The sequence below is a fragment of the Physeter macrocephalus genome, chromosome 18 (assembly GCF_002837175.3).
Source record: "Physeter macrocephalus isolate SW-GA chromosome 18, ASM283717v5, whole genome shotgun sequence".
Taxonomy (NCBI): domain Eukaryota; kingdom Metazoa; phylum Chordata; class Mammalia; order Artiodactyla; family Physeteridae; genus Physeter; species Physeter macrocephalus.
Window position 1 is genome coordinate 7,809,718 of NC_041231.1, and position 18,119 is coordinate 7,827,836.

The window sequence follows — 18,119 nt, forward strand, 5'->3', positions numbered from 1 at the left end:
CTAAGCCTTCCTCCTGGCTCTAGACAGGAAAGGACCTGGTTGATCATCCCTGCCAGCCCTTCTGCCCCCTCTGGTTTTACAGGAGGCGCTACTGGAGAGCCACGGGCCATGCTGCTATCTCCTAGAGCAGGGACACTGGCTCTGGCCCGGGGTCCCGGCTGCATGGCCTCACCATGAGCTGCAGTCACCACCTCTCCAGAGCTCAGAGGTAGCGTGGTCCTAACACCTCACAGCCTGGCTGAGTGTTAAAGAGGTAAAACAAGCTATGTGCTGAGGATGGAGCCTCTGGGCATGGCTTATTAGGTGGAACGCTGAGGACCCGAATGGTTAAGTGACTTACCCAAGGTTACATAGGCAGCTAGACATAGCAGAGAGCTCAGCCCTGATCTCCAGTACCGGACGCCACCTCCAGGGTCTACGTCCCCACCAGCCGTAAGTCCAGGGCAAGTCCACGGTCACAGGTAACATTGTGCCGTGTGTGTGTGTGACCCCACTGGCAGGTTACGCATGGGGTCTTCTCTTGGCCTGGACCCCCACGCCTACCCCGTCTGCAACGCTAAAGCACCATCCTCAGCGGGAGCTGGTGACATGCCCCTCTCCCCTGAAAGCCGCCCGGGCCCCTGAGACAGTCATTTCACGCTGGCTTTGTAATTTAACTCTGAATCACTCTGTGATGGGGAAGCAGAGCTTCTGAGCCCAGTCAGCCTCATCCTGCTCGCCCCTGCTCTGAGGTCACCTCAGTCCCCAGGGTCCTGCTTCGCCCCCAGCCCTGGAAGACGGGCGGGGCCAGATCTGGCTAAATGCCCTCCATCATCCTGGAGCCATGCCTTCCTCCCCGGTTCCTCCAGAGCCCCCTGGGAGCTCAGCACATATCATTAGACTTTATTAGAATCAAAGAAATGAGTCATATTTGCAAACAAGCCCTGCTCAGCCAATCTTCCCCTGCAGCTATCGGAAGGGAGAGACGGCGGAGAGAGCCCTGTGCGGCCCCATGCTTGGGGCGGATGGGCTCTTTTATAATTGTTGCCTCCGCCAGTCTCCAGGGAAGAGCCATCGCCAATAAATGGCTGGCCGGCAGTCAAAAGGAAACGATTTGGCCCACTCGGAGGACGTATTTACATCTCTGAGTGCCGGCTGGACGGCAGCGGGACGGCCGACTCAAAACAGACGTCCAGGCGATTCTTTTTTGGATCCCACCCTGGAATGAATCATTACTATTCTTGGACAAGAATGCAGCTCACCTCTAGGTCTCCTCCTCTCTGTATGAGAGATGCAGGGAAGCCTGGGATGCTGGGGCCCTTCTCGAAGGGTAGCAAGGTACCCAGCGCATGGGTGGCTGCTCCCCAGGGTGGGATCAGAAAAAGGAACCAGGCCTAGGGTTGATTTTTTTTTTTTTTTAATCTGGGTAATTTCAGATGATTTCCTGAACCTCTCTGAGCCTCAGTTTCCCCATCAACCAAATGGGTATAATTGATTTACTCAACTAATGTCTATTGAGCATTCACTCTGTGCCAGGCACTGTTCTGAATCCAGCAGTGGTCAAGACAGACACAGGTCCTGCCTCCATGGAGGTGACATTCCAGTAGGACAGACAGACATTAAACAGATGACACAAGTAAAATTGTAATATACAAGCGATGATAAGTGATGTAAAATTAAGCCAGGGCAGGGGAAGGAGAGTGACCAGGGATGCTTTTTACATTGGGTGGCCGGGAAAGGCTGCCCTGGTGAAGTGACATTTGAACAGAGACCTGAAGGTGGTGGGGTGGCATGTCATGTAATGAGTGGCCAGGGGAACAGCCAGTTCAAAGGTCCTGAGGCAGGAGCGTGCTGGACCTGTTCAGGAAACATTCCAGAAGCCAGTGTGGCTAAAGGAGGAGGGGAAGGGGCCACGAGGATGAGGTTTGAAATGGGACCGCCACACACGGAGCTTGTCCCGGACAGGTCCCATTTATGCCTATGGACCCAGCCTCTTATTAATAGGCACCACCCTCGCTCTTTAAGATATCTGGGTCTGAATGATAGAGTATTTGGTCACCTTATTCAGGGAGGCAGAAAGGAATGGGGCAGGTAGGTGGGAGCCATGGGGGTGGTGGAGCAGAAGTGGGGTGTCACCTGACTTGGGTATTGCCAGAGTCTGTCTTGATAAGAACAGACTGGGGGTGAGAGTTGGGGCAGGAAGACCAGTGAGGAGGCTGCTGAAGCAGCCCTGTGGAGCAACGGGGCCTGGACAGGGGTGGTGGCGCTGTTGGGGCGATGTGGCCAGGTTTGGGGTAACTCGTGCAGCCTCCAGGTGAGCTTAGGAGGCACTGGTGAGGGGCAGCGCACCATGGCAGTCCCTCTGGGGCACAGTACTCTACAGTGTGCTTACTGAGCACTCCCGTGCCCCAGAGGGAGAAGGGTCAACAGATCCTGGTCTGTGCCTTGGGGCTGAGACTGTGCGGGCCCGGCAGGGAAGGGTCCTTCAAACTGGGTCCCTTCAAGAAAGGGTTCAGATGGACTCACACAGTCTCCGGCCTCCTCGGCTCTCCCTGAGATGACTTCGGAAAGGATGTCGGTTACTTTGGCCCCGAGCCTACATCGGGCTCTGTTATGGCAACCGCTGTTTGATGAGACAAGTTCACTCCATTCCTAGAATGTCTGCACGGCCCCATGCAGGCATTTTAAAGAATTTAAAGTAACTTTTATAAAGGTGATATGAGCACGTTGAAAACATTCAAATAGTTTAAAAAACATATTCACTGCCAAGTGAGTCCCCGCGCCACTCCCCCCCCCCCCCCCCCCCCCCCCCCCCCCCCCCCCCCCCCCCCCAAGAATTTAAAGTAACTTTTATAAAGGTGATATGAGCACGTTGAAAACATTCAAATAGTTTAAAAAACATATTCACTGCCAAGTGAGTCCCCGCGCCACTCCCCCCCCGCCCCCCCCCACCGCCCCTGCATCCCCCGGGGCAGCGACTGCACCATTGTCCTGTGTGTCCTGCCGGAGTCTGCGAATCTGAGCACGTGTGCCCGCCTTCCGCACAGTGAGGCAGCCTCAGCACTGTTCTCTGTTCATTTATCTCGCCCCTGGGACGTCGCCCCTTATCAGCACACAGGGAGAGTCCCGAGGTCTTAAGGGCTGAGCGACATTCCGCCAGGAGCCTGCTCCGTGCCTGCTGGGCCCCGACCCATGGCCATCTGGATGGTTTCCAGCCATTTGCTCCCGCCGACAGAGTGGAGATGAATAGCTGGGGGTGGACCCTGTCACTGGCCACACCTGCAGATGTAACCGTAGGAGAGTCTTAGGACAGAACCGCTGGGTCACAGAAAACGTGCCTTGCACTGTCGCAGGAGGGCACCGCAAAGGGGACTGCCACCAGCAGTGGAGAAGCAAGTGCATGACTCGGTTTCCCTCTTGTGGCCTCCGTGGCTGGTCAGCTGCCCAGAGCAAGGCCACGTGGCAGCCTCCCGTCCATAGCGGCCACCACAGGCTTGCCCAGCACGGTGGTGGGAGAACCCAGAAGGGCACCAGTGACCTGAGCGCGGGCTGGGTGTGGTCAGAATTGGGGCTCTGGGGTTTCAAGCTCTTGGCCAACTTGCCCTAAAGGAGAAAAGGAAAGGCCGTCTTGTGACTGGGCACCCCCTCGGCATTGGCTGAGCGCCTGCCGTGTGCCTGCCGTGGTGTGTCTAGGGTCTGGTAGGCAAGACAGACTCTCGCCTGAGGGCGACGTACAGTGTGAGAGGACGGCCTGGGAGACAGGACACCGGTCGTCCGGAGCATCATGGGAGGCCTCCCTGGAAGCACGGGGATGGTGTGTCTGGCGGCGGAGAGGTGCCCGCCCGACGCAGCCCATTCACAAGGAGCCCTTGGCTGTTGCCCAGCAGGCCCTGGGCTTTCATTGAAGGCGCTGAGCTCTGGAGGCTGCACGGGGAAGGGCTTTTTGTTCTAAAGCTGCCGTAGCCGCCAAGCCCAAGTGCTTGGCAGGGCCCCAGCCGGGACATGTTTGGCCCACAGCCTGCCTTGTGAGGATGCCCCCTGCCCTGAGGCTCCAGTGACCCCTGTTGAAGCAAGGCCTGGAGAGATTCTTTTTAAAGTTTAGGCTCTGTTTTCTCTATCAACCAGAGGGGCAAGGCAGTGGAATCCAGAGAGCACTGGCGTTGGGGGATCAAGACAGCCCGGGTGTGGGGTGGCAGCTCTGCCACCTGGTGGCTGTGTGTCCGTGGATGACTGGTTCTCCAAACCTCAGTCTTCCCCATCTGTAAAATGGGGCAAGTGACTTCTAGTCCTTGGACCAGATGAGATAAATTAGAAGAGCTCGTTGATGGAGCCCCTTGATGTCGGTGTGACCAGAAGAAAGGCCTCACTTGAATGCCAGTTGAGGCGGGAATCCGGGATTTATTCAAGGTCCTCGTGTCGAAGCTTCTTTGGGAAAAAAGGAAAAAGCAATGAGAAAGTGTCCTGGGCCAGTGGGCCTTCCGAGCCCTGAGCGTGGGGATCGTCCCGCAGACTGACTGAGAGCTGGGGATGGTCTGGGCGCAGGAGCTAGTATTCGTGTTTGCAAAAGAGGAAACTGAGGGCGAGGTCGCACGGCCCTCCTGCCTCTCCGGCCCGAGACCGTGGCCCTTGAACGGGGAGCTGACTCGTTAGAGGGAACCCAGCTTCTCCCCGGGGAGCACGAGCCCGCATCTCCCGTGACTCCTGTGACTTCGGTGGCAGTGACCCCTGTGGACCGATGTCCCCGTGCTCAGCATGGCTGCCCTTGGCCACTGCCACGGCAGTCGGAGCTCTGGGACCGTGGGGACACTTTCTGGGCATTAGGTCTCGTGGTCTCTCGGCTGCCAGCGTCCTGCGTCATCCCCACCCAGCTTCAGAAGGCTCCTGCCCCTCGGGGGTGCGTCTCAGTAGGTGTTGCGTGCGTCTGCCTCGGTCAGCAAATTTCTTGGACTCCAAAGAGCCAGGCTCTGCCATATGATGGTGGTCGGGGTTGGTGGCTGCCTTGTACTGATTATCCTTCAAACCGTCCGCTCACCTCCTCCTGAGCCCTTCACAGCCCTGGCAGGGAGCAGGGGCGGAAACGGCACTGCTTAGGTGTCCGGAGCTGCTCTGGGGTCTCTGCGCCACGACAGTAACAGCCGCTGAGGTTTACCGACTGCTGGCTGCATCCCAGGCCAGTAGCTAATACTTCGAGTGGGCTTTCTCCTAACCCTGTAAAAAGGTGTGTGAGTGTCCTACAGCCACAGATAGAGCAAACACTCTGCCCCCTTGAGGCTTACCTTTTAGTGAGAGATCCAGGTAAGGAACAGGGGTGAGTACAGTAAAAGAGGGACAGGACAGAGAATGTTGGGGGAGGGTAGTTGTTCCCATTTTAGAGATGAGGAGACTGAGGTCGGGCAGTTGGGTAACTAGCCCCACGTCAGTGGTTGCGTGGTGGAGCCCAGTTGGAACCCAGTGTTTGGCCCACAGTGGGCACTGAGCGGGGGGTCTACCGAGAATCAGTCACACAGGAATCAGCGCTTAGTTCACAGATGAGGAAACTGAGGCTTAGGGGTTTAACTTAACTTGCCCGAGGCCTGGCTGGGTAGAACCCAGGTTCGCCTTACTCAGGAGTCCAAAGCTATCCCCTTGTTGGCCTCCCCCACGACTCTGTGACACAGGTGTTAACTATTTCCCAAGACCAATGGGATTTCACAGCTTGGAGCCGGGATTTGAGCCCCAGCCTGTTGGAATCCAGGCGGCAGCTCTCTCGGCCCCCGACCGGGCCCCCCGTCTGACTTGTGGCTCTGTTTGCTTAAAGGCGTAATGTGCTGAGCTTGTCTTCTGGAATTGACGAACTGGGAGCTCTGAAGTGGGACCTTGCTCTCTGCCTTCTCCTCGTCTGGCTGGTCTGTTTCTTCTGCATCTGGAAGGGCGTCAAGTCCACGGGCAAAGTGAGTTGTGCTCCCGTCCCTCCCCTGCCTCTTGGAGGCTGGCCCTCCGCAGAGACCGTCTCCCGCGCCCCCAGGCCTTCCTGCTCAAAACTGGTCCTGATCAACCAGTCCTCCCAGCAAATACAGAGCCCTGGTTTGTGGCATTTGCCCACCTCAGAATGTAAATATTCCCACGAGGTCCAATTCCAAGTTACTGATGGTTCAACGACCAGCTCAAAACATTCCTGAAATTGAGCTGTCGGCCCTCCTGAGCCTGCCCAAGCTCCCACACGCCACTGGGTCCCCATCAGGAAGTGGGCAGCAGTGTTAACCTTAGCAGATAACAGACCTTGGAGATGCCACTGATAAGTTAGCTGGTAATTGCATTGTTAATTACCAGTTGCTCTCTGACCACATGCACCCTTGTAGCCTCAACATCCCCTGGGGGCTAGTTAGAAATGCAGACCTGTAGGCTGACCCCAGACCAACAGAATCAGAAGCTGCATTTGAACACTTTCCCCAGATAATCCAAATGCACGCTGAGGTTTGAGAAGCACCAACTGGGATTTTTGCTGCTAAATCAGATTAGCTGAATTATCTTACGATTTGCATTTCAGCTGGTAACTAAGATGTTAGTTATTAAGGAAAGCTTTCACTGATGATTATTAAGGCGTTCCCCTCATAACCAAAGTGTTAGTTGTAACTGAAGTATCTGCTGCTGTTTAATATGTTGCATGATGACCAAGATGTTAGCTATTAGCAAAGGTGGTAGCTGATAATTAAAATGTTACCTTATCATTCAGGTTTTAGGTGTAGCTGGTATATTGTCGATATGAAAATGTTAGCCTGTAACAAACATGTTATCTGTTAGCAGAGCACAGCAATTACCTGATAACCAAGACACTGGCTGGTAGGATATCATAGTTGTTCTGATGATAAAAATCCGTGCAGAGGGTTCTGTTGGGATCACAGGTGTGAACCCAGGTTACTAACTCAACCACAGCAAAGGTGTTGGCTGATCTGCCCTACGTGCCCCCGACTATCGTGCCCCGACCCCCGTCATTTGCATCTTGATAGGGGAAAATCTCTCTAAGATCAAAAAGCCCTCAAAGGTCAAAAGAGTAAGTTAAGGTGGCGTCTGAGGGACATCCATGGGCAGTGGGTGAAGTCATTTGGAGAAGGGGCCTTTGCTGCCCACATTCACCCCAGACAGAGAGGCCCTCAGACAAAGTCATGGACCTGAAGAGACCCCAGCAGTACTCAGGGACACGCCGGCCCAGAGGTGGGTCTCCGGTGGCGGGGGCAGGGTGAGCACGGAGGCCCGCGTGCCCACGCCCTCCGCCTGTCTCTCAGGGTAGAGCCGCCTGCAGCCCTAAAACCCAATCTGGAAAGGAAGCAGGCCAGGCTGCCTGTAACAAAAATGTTATCTGTTAGCAGAGCACAGCAATTACCTGATAACCAAGACACTGGCTGATAGGATATCATAGTTGTTCTGATGATAAAAATCCGTGCAGAGGGTTCTGTTGGGATCACAGGTGTGAACCCAGGTTACTAACTCAACCACAGCAAAGGTGTTGGCTGATCTGCCCTACGTGCCCCCGACTATCGTGCCCCGACCCCCGTCATTTGCATCTTGATAGGGGAAAATCTCTCTAAGATCAAAAAGCCCTCAAAGGTCAAAAGAGTAAGTTAAGGTGGCGTCTGAGGGACATCCATGGGCAGTGGGTGAAGTCATTTGGAGAAGGGGCCTTTGCTGCCCACGTTCACCCCAGACAGAGAGGCCCTCAGACAAAGTCATGGACCTGAAGAGACCCCAGCAGTACTCAGGGACACGCCGGGCAAGAGGTGGGCCCCCGGTGGCGGGGGGCAGGGTGAGCACGGAGGCCCGCGTGCCCACGCCCTCCGCCTGTCTCTCGGGGTAGAGCCGCCTGCAGCCCTAAAACCCAATCTGGAAAGGAAGCAGGCCAGGCTTCAGAAATCTGCACGGGCACACCCCCCGCTGACATCACCCACCCCGACGGGCAGGAAGAGGGGACGCGGCGTATTCCTGCCGCTCCTCGGGACGCGCGTCCTGCGTCTCGCGTGCGAGCTGCTTCCTTACCGCCTCTCTTTAAACAGTGAGGGAACTGGGCTGGGCTTCGTGAATGACTTGTCCAAGGTCTCCCGTCCCTCTGAGCTTCAGTCTCCTCATCCAGAGATGGGTGAGGGCTAAGGCGAGCCGTGTCAGCCCCCGGCACCGTGCTCGGCACACACTGTGCAGGACGCGCCAGGCCCTGCTTCCCTCTGTCCCTCTCCCCACGTGGCGGCGCGCCCAGCAGGAAGCTCTGTGGACCCTGGTCCCGAGCAGCGCTGCAGACACCCTTAGGCACGCGTGCTTTGAGCCTCTGCCGTCTGCCGGGCGCTGCTGTGGGCATGGGGCCCGGGGTGCACAGAACAGACAAAACTCCCTACTGTCCAGGAGCTGACAGACTTGTTGGCTGCAACTAGGGGAAGGTGTAAACCATACAGGAGTCAGTTGGCCACAAGAGCTGTGGAGGAGAACAGGAGGGCCGGGTGCAGTTTGAAGGGGCGGTTGGCCAGGCAAGGCTCTCCGAGAAGGGCACTTCGAGGCCAGGATCCGAAGGAAGGGAGGGTGAGCCGTGCAGAGGCCCGGAGGTGTGAATGACCAGACCCTCGGGGAGCCGCCAGTCTGATGGAGGAGCTGATGTCCGCTAGGAACAGTGAGCAGCGCCTGAGACACTCGCCGGGGCCGGAGAGTAGAGTCAAAGCGAAAAGGAGAGGGCGTAGGGCTGCATCGGCGGCGGGCTGATGGACGTGACTTGCTGGAGGTCCCCCTACCTGCCCCCAGAGACGAGGCTCCAGGCCCCCAGGGGCGGGTCTGGTTCCCAGAACAATAGCGGGGCCTGGGAGGAGCCAAGACAAACACAGTGAGGCTCGGTGGACTTCCTCAAGCCCCTCCGCCTGCCTCCCCGCCCACCGCCAGCCGGGACCTCCAGCCCTGGCCACAGACCAGGCTTGCAGCCGCCATGGGGGCTGGGCCCACGGGCAGCAGCACGGCCTCATCCTGGCCGCGGCCTCGCTCCAGTGGCTGACCCTGGTGCAGCAGGGGGTGGAAGCGGGGAGCGCCGGGCCCTGGGACGCTCAGGACCTGAGTTCAGTCACTTTGCCTCTCTGGGTCTCGGTCTCCTTTTTTGTAACATCCGGCCTTCTGAGGGTCTGACACTCGGCCCCGAATTTGCTGCCGCTTCGTTCGTTCAAGAAATTGGGATAATGGCGGCGAGTGCTCTGTGGCGCGTGTGTGCCAGGCCCTGTTCTCAGTGCTGATAATTAGTTATTAGTTCATTTAATCTCCTGATGCCTGGGGTATGTGTGGCCCTTACTCCCATTTTACAGATGCGGAAACAGAGGTGCAGAGAGGTTAATGAACTCGCCCAAGGCCACACAGGTTGTTGTGGCCGAGGTGGGATTTGAACTCGGGCAGCCCAGCTCCTGGCTTCGGTGCCCATCGCCTGCTCTCCGCCCTCAGCCCTGGGCCGGCCTGACGGTCGTGTCCAATGCGAGTCCCAGCACGTAAGGTCCAGGGAGGTGACACAGAGGCCCAGATCCTCACACAGGAAGTGCAGCTCTGTGGACCCAAATGGCACTTTGGTCCCGGACATGAGCACAGGCGCTGGCCTCTCCATCACCAGCCTCCAAGGCATCTCTTCTGTCCAGTGCTTAGAAACAGGCAGGGGCGGCCGGCAGAGCCAGACCTGGTTTGGGATTTCAGCTCTGCCCCTATAGCCTACATGACTGGGTGCCAGTCCTTTTCCCCCTCTGACTCTCAGTTTCCCCTTGTGTGAAATGAGTAGCGGGACCCACCCCCCCCAACAGGAGCGCTGTGAGGACCCTCAGGACCTGCCCAGGCGCTGGTCCCAGACCCTCGGCCCCAGGTCTCTGGGGTGAGTGACCCACGCTGCCCAGGCCTTCTCCTCAAAGGAAGCTCAGGGCAGCAGGAAACAAGCCCATCTCCCCCCCTGCCTGGCCAGCCACCCTCTCCCGACCGTCCCTAAGGAATGAGGAAGCGTTGTCCTTGTAAGTTTCCAGGGCGGTTGGGCCACAGGGCTTTTGGGTCGAGGGCTCAGAGGAGCCACGGAGGTTTGCCAGCAAGAGTGGAAAAATACCACATCCCGTGGCAAGGCCTGCTGGGCCCCCGCCAGAGGCCCACTGGTGGCGGCTGGCACCAGCATCTCCCACGAGCATCCCCAGAGAGTCACGGAGAAGTTGAGAGAATGGCTCTCGGGGGCCTGTCCTCAGCGACAAATTCTGCAAAACAAGGGTGTCTTTCCAAAGAGGCGGCTGGGTGGCATGACCAGGTGGGCTGTCCTGTTGTGGGTTTGGGGAAGACAGCGGACACACACACACACACACACGCACCACACACACACCACACACACACACACCACACACGCACACGCACACGCACACACCACACACACACACCACACACGCACACGCACACGCACACACCACACACACACACACACACCCCACACACACGCACCCCCCCCACACACACACCCCACACACACGCACCCCCCACACACACCACACACCACACGCACCACACACACACACCACACACACACCACACACACCACACACACACACACACACACACACACACCAGCTGGCCTGGACCACATCCCACCTCTGCCACCTACTGGCCCTGGGCCCCGGGCAGCTGATGTGACCTCACTGGGCCTCCGTGTCCTCATCTAGAAAATGCAGGTGATAATGTCCTACTTCTTCCAGTTGTGAGTTAACACGCAAAAAGCTCTGGCATAGCGCCCGGCACACAGCAAGCGCTATATAAGTGCTTGTGAAACGAATTAAATACGTGGAAACAAGGGAAGCCACCCCCACCCCGGGAGGTGTCCTGTGTCCCTGACACAAAGCCCTCTGGCCACAGCCCACACGCCCGCCCTGCCCAGGGGGCCCTCAGGCTTTGAAGCAGCTGCCCTCCGCCCTCCGCCCCCTGCCCTCCGCCTGGCCCCGCTGTCAGCAGCCATTGTTCTCCAGGCCCCGAGCTAGGGGCTGGCGGGCCTGTCGGCAGGAAGGGAGGAGCAAGGGAGGAGCGGCCTGCGGGCTGGTCTTCTTTCTTCTCTCACCCCTTCTGTGGCTTCCTGACCTGCCTCCACCCTCCGCGTCTGCCTTCTAGTCCCTGGGAAATGGAGGGCTCTCTGCCTCGGGAGAAGACAGTTAAGGTGGCTGGGGAAACTGAGGCCCTGGGGAGAGGGGCGTGCAGGGAGGGTGTGGCAGAGCCTGAAGGAGGGTGGCCCTTTTAGCCTGGGATCCTCAGGAGGACCCGCTGCTAGGGTGAGCGGGGAAGCCGCCCGCCGGGAGGGTGCAGAGGTGCATACGGACCCCAGTCTGTGCAGCCGCAGCTGACCTTCTCGGCCACTCCACCCCTCCCGCTGGCAGAGGAGTGAACCTTAGAGCCCAGATGGTTTGAGCCCCACCACTTGGCAGGTGGGGAAATGGAGCCCAGAGAGGGGCAGTAACTTGCCCAAGGTCTCACAGCAGGCTTGTCACTGAGCCTGAATTCTGACCCAAGCCCTAGAGCCCTCGGGGAGGCCAGCTTCCCTCTGGCCTTTGGGAGGGACGTTGAAGGGCTTTTTACTGCCGTGCTGTTGTCCCTGGAGGAGGTTCTAGGCCGCCCCCGCTCTGCTGCTTAAATGCTGTGTGACCTGTGGGCAAGGGACACACTCTCTGGGCCTCAGTTTCCTCGCTTTCAAGATGGGGTTAGGGCAGGACCAGGTGAGTGTAGAAGTCACTGCACTTGGATTAGCACTAGGCACACAGTAAGCGCTCAGTAAACGCTGGCTGGTGGTATTGACTGAAGGCAGCTGAGCCTGACAGGCCCTGAAAGCTTCCTTCTTGCCTTTTTCCAAAGCTTCCTGCTAGTTGTTTCTACTCAAAGGGATGGCAGCTGTCTGAAAACTGGGCTCCATTATGGCAGCTGGGCGAGGTTCAGGGCTCTATCACCCCCTCATCGGTGTCTGTTACCTGCCTGAGTCCCAGAAGTGCCTGGCAGTGTTCTGGCACTGCCCCCTCCCCCAACGCCGTGGGCCTTTCATCCTGTTCTCGGTCTCAGTTTCCTCACCTGTAAAATGGGCACGTTGGCCATGCAGTGGTCCCTCCCTGGGCCCCTGGCCCCAAGGCCCTCAGAAGGGGTCAGGGGCTCTGTGACCTAGTTTTAGCATTTCCACTGGTCACCACGGACTTTTGCATGTCCTGCAACACGCAGTAAGATGCCTCGTGCCTTGCCTCAGGGCTCACCCTCCGCCCGCTGGGTGCAGGCTTTGAGCACCGTGGTGGCTTGGAGAAGTCTGGGAGCCCTGCCCAGCCTCAGTCCTTCTCCAGCGGCAGGTTAGCCAACGAACCGATTTGGGGGTGTGGTGAGCATGAAGTGGGTTGGTGCTGGGGAGGCCTGGCTCAGCCGGTGCCCTGCTGAAATATCAGGATTTCACTGTCCATTCAGCCAGTCATCTTCGAGCTCCTCTCAGGTGTAAACCCTGTCTGGGAACTTCTTGTGTTGAAGAAAAAGTTGGGAAAATCCATCCATGAACTGAGACTACAGAAGGTATGAAGGCCGGTGCTTTCAGGACAGGAGGAGTAGAGAAAGTAGGGCAGGGCCCTTGGAGATGGAAAGGCCTGGCCCGGGTCATCTCTGGTCCCCACCTTGATTGACCTAGGCCTGCCTGGGACGTCCTGCGTGACCCAGGGAAGGCTGTGGCCTCCTGCACCCCCAAGGAAGTGGCGGCCTTCCCCATCCTCGTTTCCCCTCTCCAGAAGTTCCTGTTTGCTTCCTGCACAATCACATGGCCAACGACAGGCCCCATTTCTTGCTCAATCACCTAAGTGGCCACCTAAGTGCCACGTGCTGTTTTGACCATGTTATGAGCATCATTCCATTGAATCCTTGCCTTATCCGTTAATGAGGGCCTTCTATTACTCTTATCTCCGTTTTACACGTGAGGCCACAGGCCCAGAGAGGTTAAGCATCATGCCCAAGCTCACACAGCACGTGAGGAGACAGAGTGGGGATTTGAGCCTACACTTACCTGGTTCTGAACCATGAGTCATACTAATGGTTGTAATGTCAGCTGATCTGTGCTACGTCCTGTGGGCCAACCACTGGGCATACACACTTAATAGTTTGCTGTCGTATTGTGCATTTTCCTTCTTCACCTGCTAGGATGTCACTTCCACGAGGGCAGGGATTGGTTCTCTGTGTTTCCCGGGCCTAGTAAATATTTATAGATTTTTTTCATTGACTCTCAGTACGTCTATGAGGTAGGTACTTGTATTATACCCAGGTTACAGGTGAGGCACCTGAGGCCCAGAGAAGGTAAGCAGCATGCCCGAAGTCACCCAGCAAGGGAAATAGCAAGCTCAGCTGCAGAACGCCTGCCTCGGAGAGGATGCTCGAACTTAACAGCAGCAGGCCCCCTAAATCGCTCTCGTCCTTTGCAGGTTGTCTACTTCACCGCCACTTTCCCGTTCGCTATGCTCTTGGTGCTGCTGGTCCGGGGACTGACGCTGCCCGGTGCAGGCGCAGGCATCAAGTTCTATCTGTACCCCGACATCAGCCGCCTGGAGGACCCACAGGTACTGCAGGGCAGCCTGGCCCCCCTCCTACCCAGGGCTGGTGTGGGGAAAGGAAGCTGAAGCAGTGTCCGTGGTTCTGGGCACACAGATCTAGCCGGGCCGTCAGCCCTGGTACTTTTCCACTGGGCTGTGGCGGGTTGTTCACCGTGCTCGTGGGCCGTTCCAGCTGCGTGTATCTTTTCACATCGAGGACTCCGGAGGCGGGCCAATTATAAAGCTTCTTTAGGTACTGCGCCAGGTAAGGGAGAGAAGTCGCTATGAGCTGTTCTCCTCCTCTGCCACAGCGGCCTTGAGGGCTGCATCGTGGGGGTGGGAGAGTTGGGCTTCCTTGTCTGAGGATGGAATTCAGAGTTGGTGACCACTTAGAAGGTCGGGGGGGGTGTGTGGCAAATACTAAACGTGCACCTCCAGGCACTCAGCTGCATGACCGCAAGCAGTTGAAGAGTTTATTGGCCCATCTTGGGATCTGGGGACCTTCTGTCCCCAGGGTCCTCAGCCTTGAGGTTGCCTCCAAGGGCCTGTGCTGCTTCGGGTCTCTTCCCCGCTGTCCTCTCGCCCTGGGCAGGAGGTAGGTGGGAGGACCTTGGCCATCATCAGAGGACAGCTGGGGAGGCAGCTCTCCTGGCCGTCAGGAGCCACTTGATGAAGTTTCTGGAGAACAGCTTTGCCTGCATAATCCATTCGGGAGTTCCTCCCCCTTCCAACTCGGGGGTCCCCCACAATAACAAGTACAATAATGGTAGCAGCCTTGACTTACAGGCTTACCATGTGTCTGGCACTGGGCTAGATCTTAACTCTTTGAACCTGCAAAATAGCGCTGTGGGGCGGGGCAGTGGAGCCCATTTTACAGATGTGAAAACTGAGGCTCCGGGAGTCATATTTACCTCATTCCACAGTTGGAATCCAGGTCCCTCTGCTTCAGAAGCCAACCTCTTCACCCTGATGCTGAGTGACTGGGGGGCTTCTTAGACTTCTGGGGTTCCTTGCAGCTTGGATTCCAGCACAAATTCTCCAATTGCATCGAGAACCTGTATACTTCGAGGCGCAGTCCTCGGGGCCCGGTGGCCAGGGACCCGCGCCACCTCCTGCAGGCAGCCGGCTCTAATGTCTCCTTTTCTCTCTCCTTGCCACCCTACCCCCGCACCCTTCCCAGGTATGGATCGATGCTGGGACCCAAATATTCTTCTCCTACGCCATCTGCTTGGGGGCCATGACCTCGCTGGGGAGCTACAACAAGTACAAGTACAACTCGTACAGGCAAGTGTCGCACCAGCGGGCCTGGTGGGCCTTAGAAATGATGATGATGTTTAAAGAAAAAAGAGAAGAAGTAGGGAGCGTGGCTTCCTTGTGTTGTGAATTAACTTGCTCCCTGACATATGTGTAACATAGGGACTGTATGCTGCTGGGATGCCTGAACAGTGGTACCAGTTTTGTGTCTGGCTTCGCAATTTTTTCCATCCTGGGCTTCATGGCACAAGAGCAAGGGGTGGACATTGCTGATGTGGCTGAGTCAGGTATGGTGGTATCGGTGGCAGTGGTGGTGGGCACTGCCACCTAGTGTGTAAGCCGAGTACTGCAGGCATGAAGCCAGACCCCCCCCAGGGGGCTTTGTGGGGGGGGATGAGCCTGGTTTCTGAAATGGACCCCCCCCCACCAAGACGTCCCCCAGGTATCAAAGAGTATAAAAGCTAAATTTTAAACACTTCCAATTGCAATTTTGCCCAAGGGGCGGCAGAAACATGGGGGTTGGTTAAGTTGGGAAATATTCAGCTATTCTCATGTGGTCTTTCCCCCTCCCTGTCCTTCCCCAGCAAACTCCTGGTTTCAGCAACAGAAACCACTTCCTAACTCAGGCCCAAGGCAGCCACCAATCGGCATTCCATCACCACCTTCTCAGCTTTGGTTTCTGTATTTTGCACTTTGCTCCCAGCACGCCCCCTCTAAGCGAACCCGTTCATTCATTCCACCGCTGTTTCTTGGTTTGCTGAGTCTCTGCCCTGTGTCAGGCACCACCGTAGGCCCGGGTGGGGGCGGGACAGGGAGTGTGGCAGGCCACCCTCTGGGACGGTGACAGGTCCAGTTTGGGGGAAGGTTGTTGGGGACACCATCACCCCCCTGGGGTGTGGGCCCCATTGGTGGGGCACTTCCTGCAAGACACCTGCCAGTGGAGAGAGAGTCTTAGAATCAGAGTCTGCAAAGCCTGGGGTCTTAGGCTGGGATCCTGGGGTTCCGGCGAGATGGTTCTGGAACAACCCGAGAATTGTGAGTGCTTCAGCTGCTAGAATCCTAGAGCCTCAGAAGCACAGGTGTCCCAGTTCTAAGACATGCCCGTGCGTGCTCCCAGTCCTGGACCCCAGCTCTACGGCTGCAGGGGCTTCGATGTGGGAGGGAGAATCTTATTCCCAGGGTCCCCAAGGTCCGCCTTTCCGGCCTCCGTGCCCTCCTCCCATCCTGCCCAGGTGACTTGGAGGGTAGTTGTTGCTGTTTCACAGCCTGACCACCTGACTCCCCACGACCTCTCAGGGGCCACTTGGAGGCAGGTGAGGGCTGAGGCCCCTCCCAGGCCCAGAGGAGGGCAGGAGGTCCTAATTCCAGGGGTCACAGACCAGGGTCAGGCACAGCTGGAGTCCCCGTATCGCGCTGCCCTTGCCCTTGTTGGAAACAAGGGCTGGTGTCCTGGTTCCCCAGCCAGGGACCCTAGCGTTGGGGGGTTGGGTGCCCCAGCATCATGCCTTCAGATGTCACCACCACAGATGAGACCAACGGCTTGAGACCTAGGGCCTTGCTTGGGCTGGTCAGGGTCAGAGCTGGGGTCTCCTGGACAGACCCCTCTGACACGAGGATATCCCCCTGCGGCCTCCCCATCGCACCGTGCGCGCATGCGGCCTCTGGGCTCCTCTGGCCTCTCCGGGCCCCAGGCCCCGCTTCCCCCCTTACTTGGTGAAGGTGCTGACTGCCCTGCCCCCTCCTCCCACGCCCAGTGCTGCAGGACAGGCCCAACAAGCCCACGCCTCAGCCCCACAGCTGTCTCCACTGCCCCCGCTCCCAGATCGGCCCTTCGGACATAGTTTTCCTGCCCTGAGAGCCCCCAGAGGCAGGCCAGAGACTGAGGACGCAGAAAGTAGTTCCAGAAGTGAAATAGCCACACGCATGTGGGAGTTTGGCAGGGTGACGAAGGGGAGACAGTTGACATCTCCTTTGCAAATGGCTTTTTTCCGGTTGAGGGCTTGCAAACCAATTCCGACTGATGGGGAATCGCCAGGAGCACGGAGGGAGTTTGGCAGCGGGAGATTATGAAATATGTGAAATAGGTCTTTCAATAGATCTGTCAGTATATGAAATAGATCTTTCTCTGTGGACAGCTAGGTACTTTTATATACGTAATCATCGTCAAGATAAGTTGTTTCTTATTCCCGTCCACTTCAAAGACCTTGTCATTTATTCCCCACGGTGATGTCTGAACAGCCGACACATCAAGGGTGATTATTTCGCTAATAAGCTTTTAACAAGCACCATATTGAGCGAAGTGCATTGGAACGAGATAATTATGTAGCTGAACGAGTGCAAATTGCAAGTGAAGCGAAGCGTAGAGCGGGGCATCTCTGCTGCCCCAGGGGCTCCAGCGGCTGCCGTGTCTCCCCGACTTCTCTCTCTAGTTCCCGTGCTTTCAGAGAAGGATGCTCAGACCCTCCCCCGGAGGCTGGCTTGAAAAAGGCAAAACTGAAATACAGAAACAGCCGTTGAGAAGCTTCAGGGCCCAGCGGGCGGGCGGGGGAGAGGTGGGGTGAGGGCCCCATTTTACATCTGTCTCGCAGCGGCTGGATGGACTCCTCCCAGTGCCGCCTACCGGTCAGGCCGGAGCTGACCTGGGGGGCCGAGGGGGCCCCAGGCAGGCGGAGATGCGGGTCCGACTCCAGCTGGGGCTTTGGGGCTGGGAAGAGGAAAACCTCTTCCAGCGGTTTTCCACCATCGCCTCCGAGGACGTGGTCACAGTCACCGTTGGGCTTTCCTCACGTCGGGGGGACTCTGGCTGTACTGGGTCTCGCCCTCGCCACCACGCGTGTGGTCAACGCCGTGAGATGTGGTTTCTGGCTCCAACTTATTTCAAAGTTTTTTTTTTCATTCTCAGACCATTCATTTGGTTCCTGATACCTGTTTCAAATATCCTGCCCTCCAGCCCTTCTTGTTTCACATTTCTTGCCTTTTTTTTAATTGTTTTTGAGTTGTGGATTTTGCTCTATTTTTTTTCAGCCCAGGCCCTCCCTGTCTCCTTTCTTTGGCGGCTCCCGACCGTCTGGTGGACCCACAGGTCTCGGTTACAACTCCGTCTTTCCCCCGGCGTCTTCTCTCGGGCCGACTGGAGGCGAGAGGGGGCGTTTCCAGTTGGAGGCACCCCCAGAGCTGGGGGGGCTCCTGCCTCCAGAGAGTCACGGCCCTCCCTAGAGACCAGAGCCCTTTACCAGGGACATGGCACCGGCACCCCAGAATCTGAGCAGGAGAAGCCTCGTTGGGGTTCACGTACGGGAACCTGCCCCTCACTTCTGGGGGGAGCCTGAGGGCCCGAGAGGGCGTGCGGTG

At 57.3% G+C, this 18,119-nt stretch overlaps 1 protein-coding gene across 3 annotated transcripts in view; it reads left to right on the plus strand.

Annotated features, from left to right (window-relative positions):
• The window catches only part of SLC6A6 (solute carrier family 6 member 6), a 94,212-nt gene that overhangs the window by 62,845 nt on the left and 13,248 nt on the right, over nt 1-18,119 (plus strand). For all 3 annotated transcript variants that reach the window (XM_028479803.2, XM_007115625.4, XM_007115626.4), the window contains exons 6-9: nt 5,777-5,909; nt 13,407-13,541; nt 14,695-14,798; nt 14,931-15,055. In XM_028479803.2, the coding sequence (XP_028335604.1) occupies nt 5,777-5,909; nt 13,407-13,541; nt 14,695-14,798; nt 14,931-15,055 (497 nt within the window). The remainder of the gene's footprint in view (nt 1-5,776; nt 5,910-13,406; nt 13,542-14,694; nt 14,799-14,930; nt 15,056-18,119) is intronic.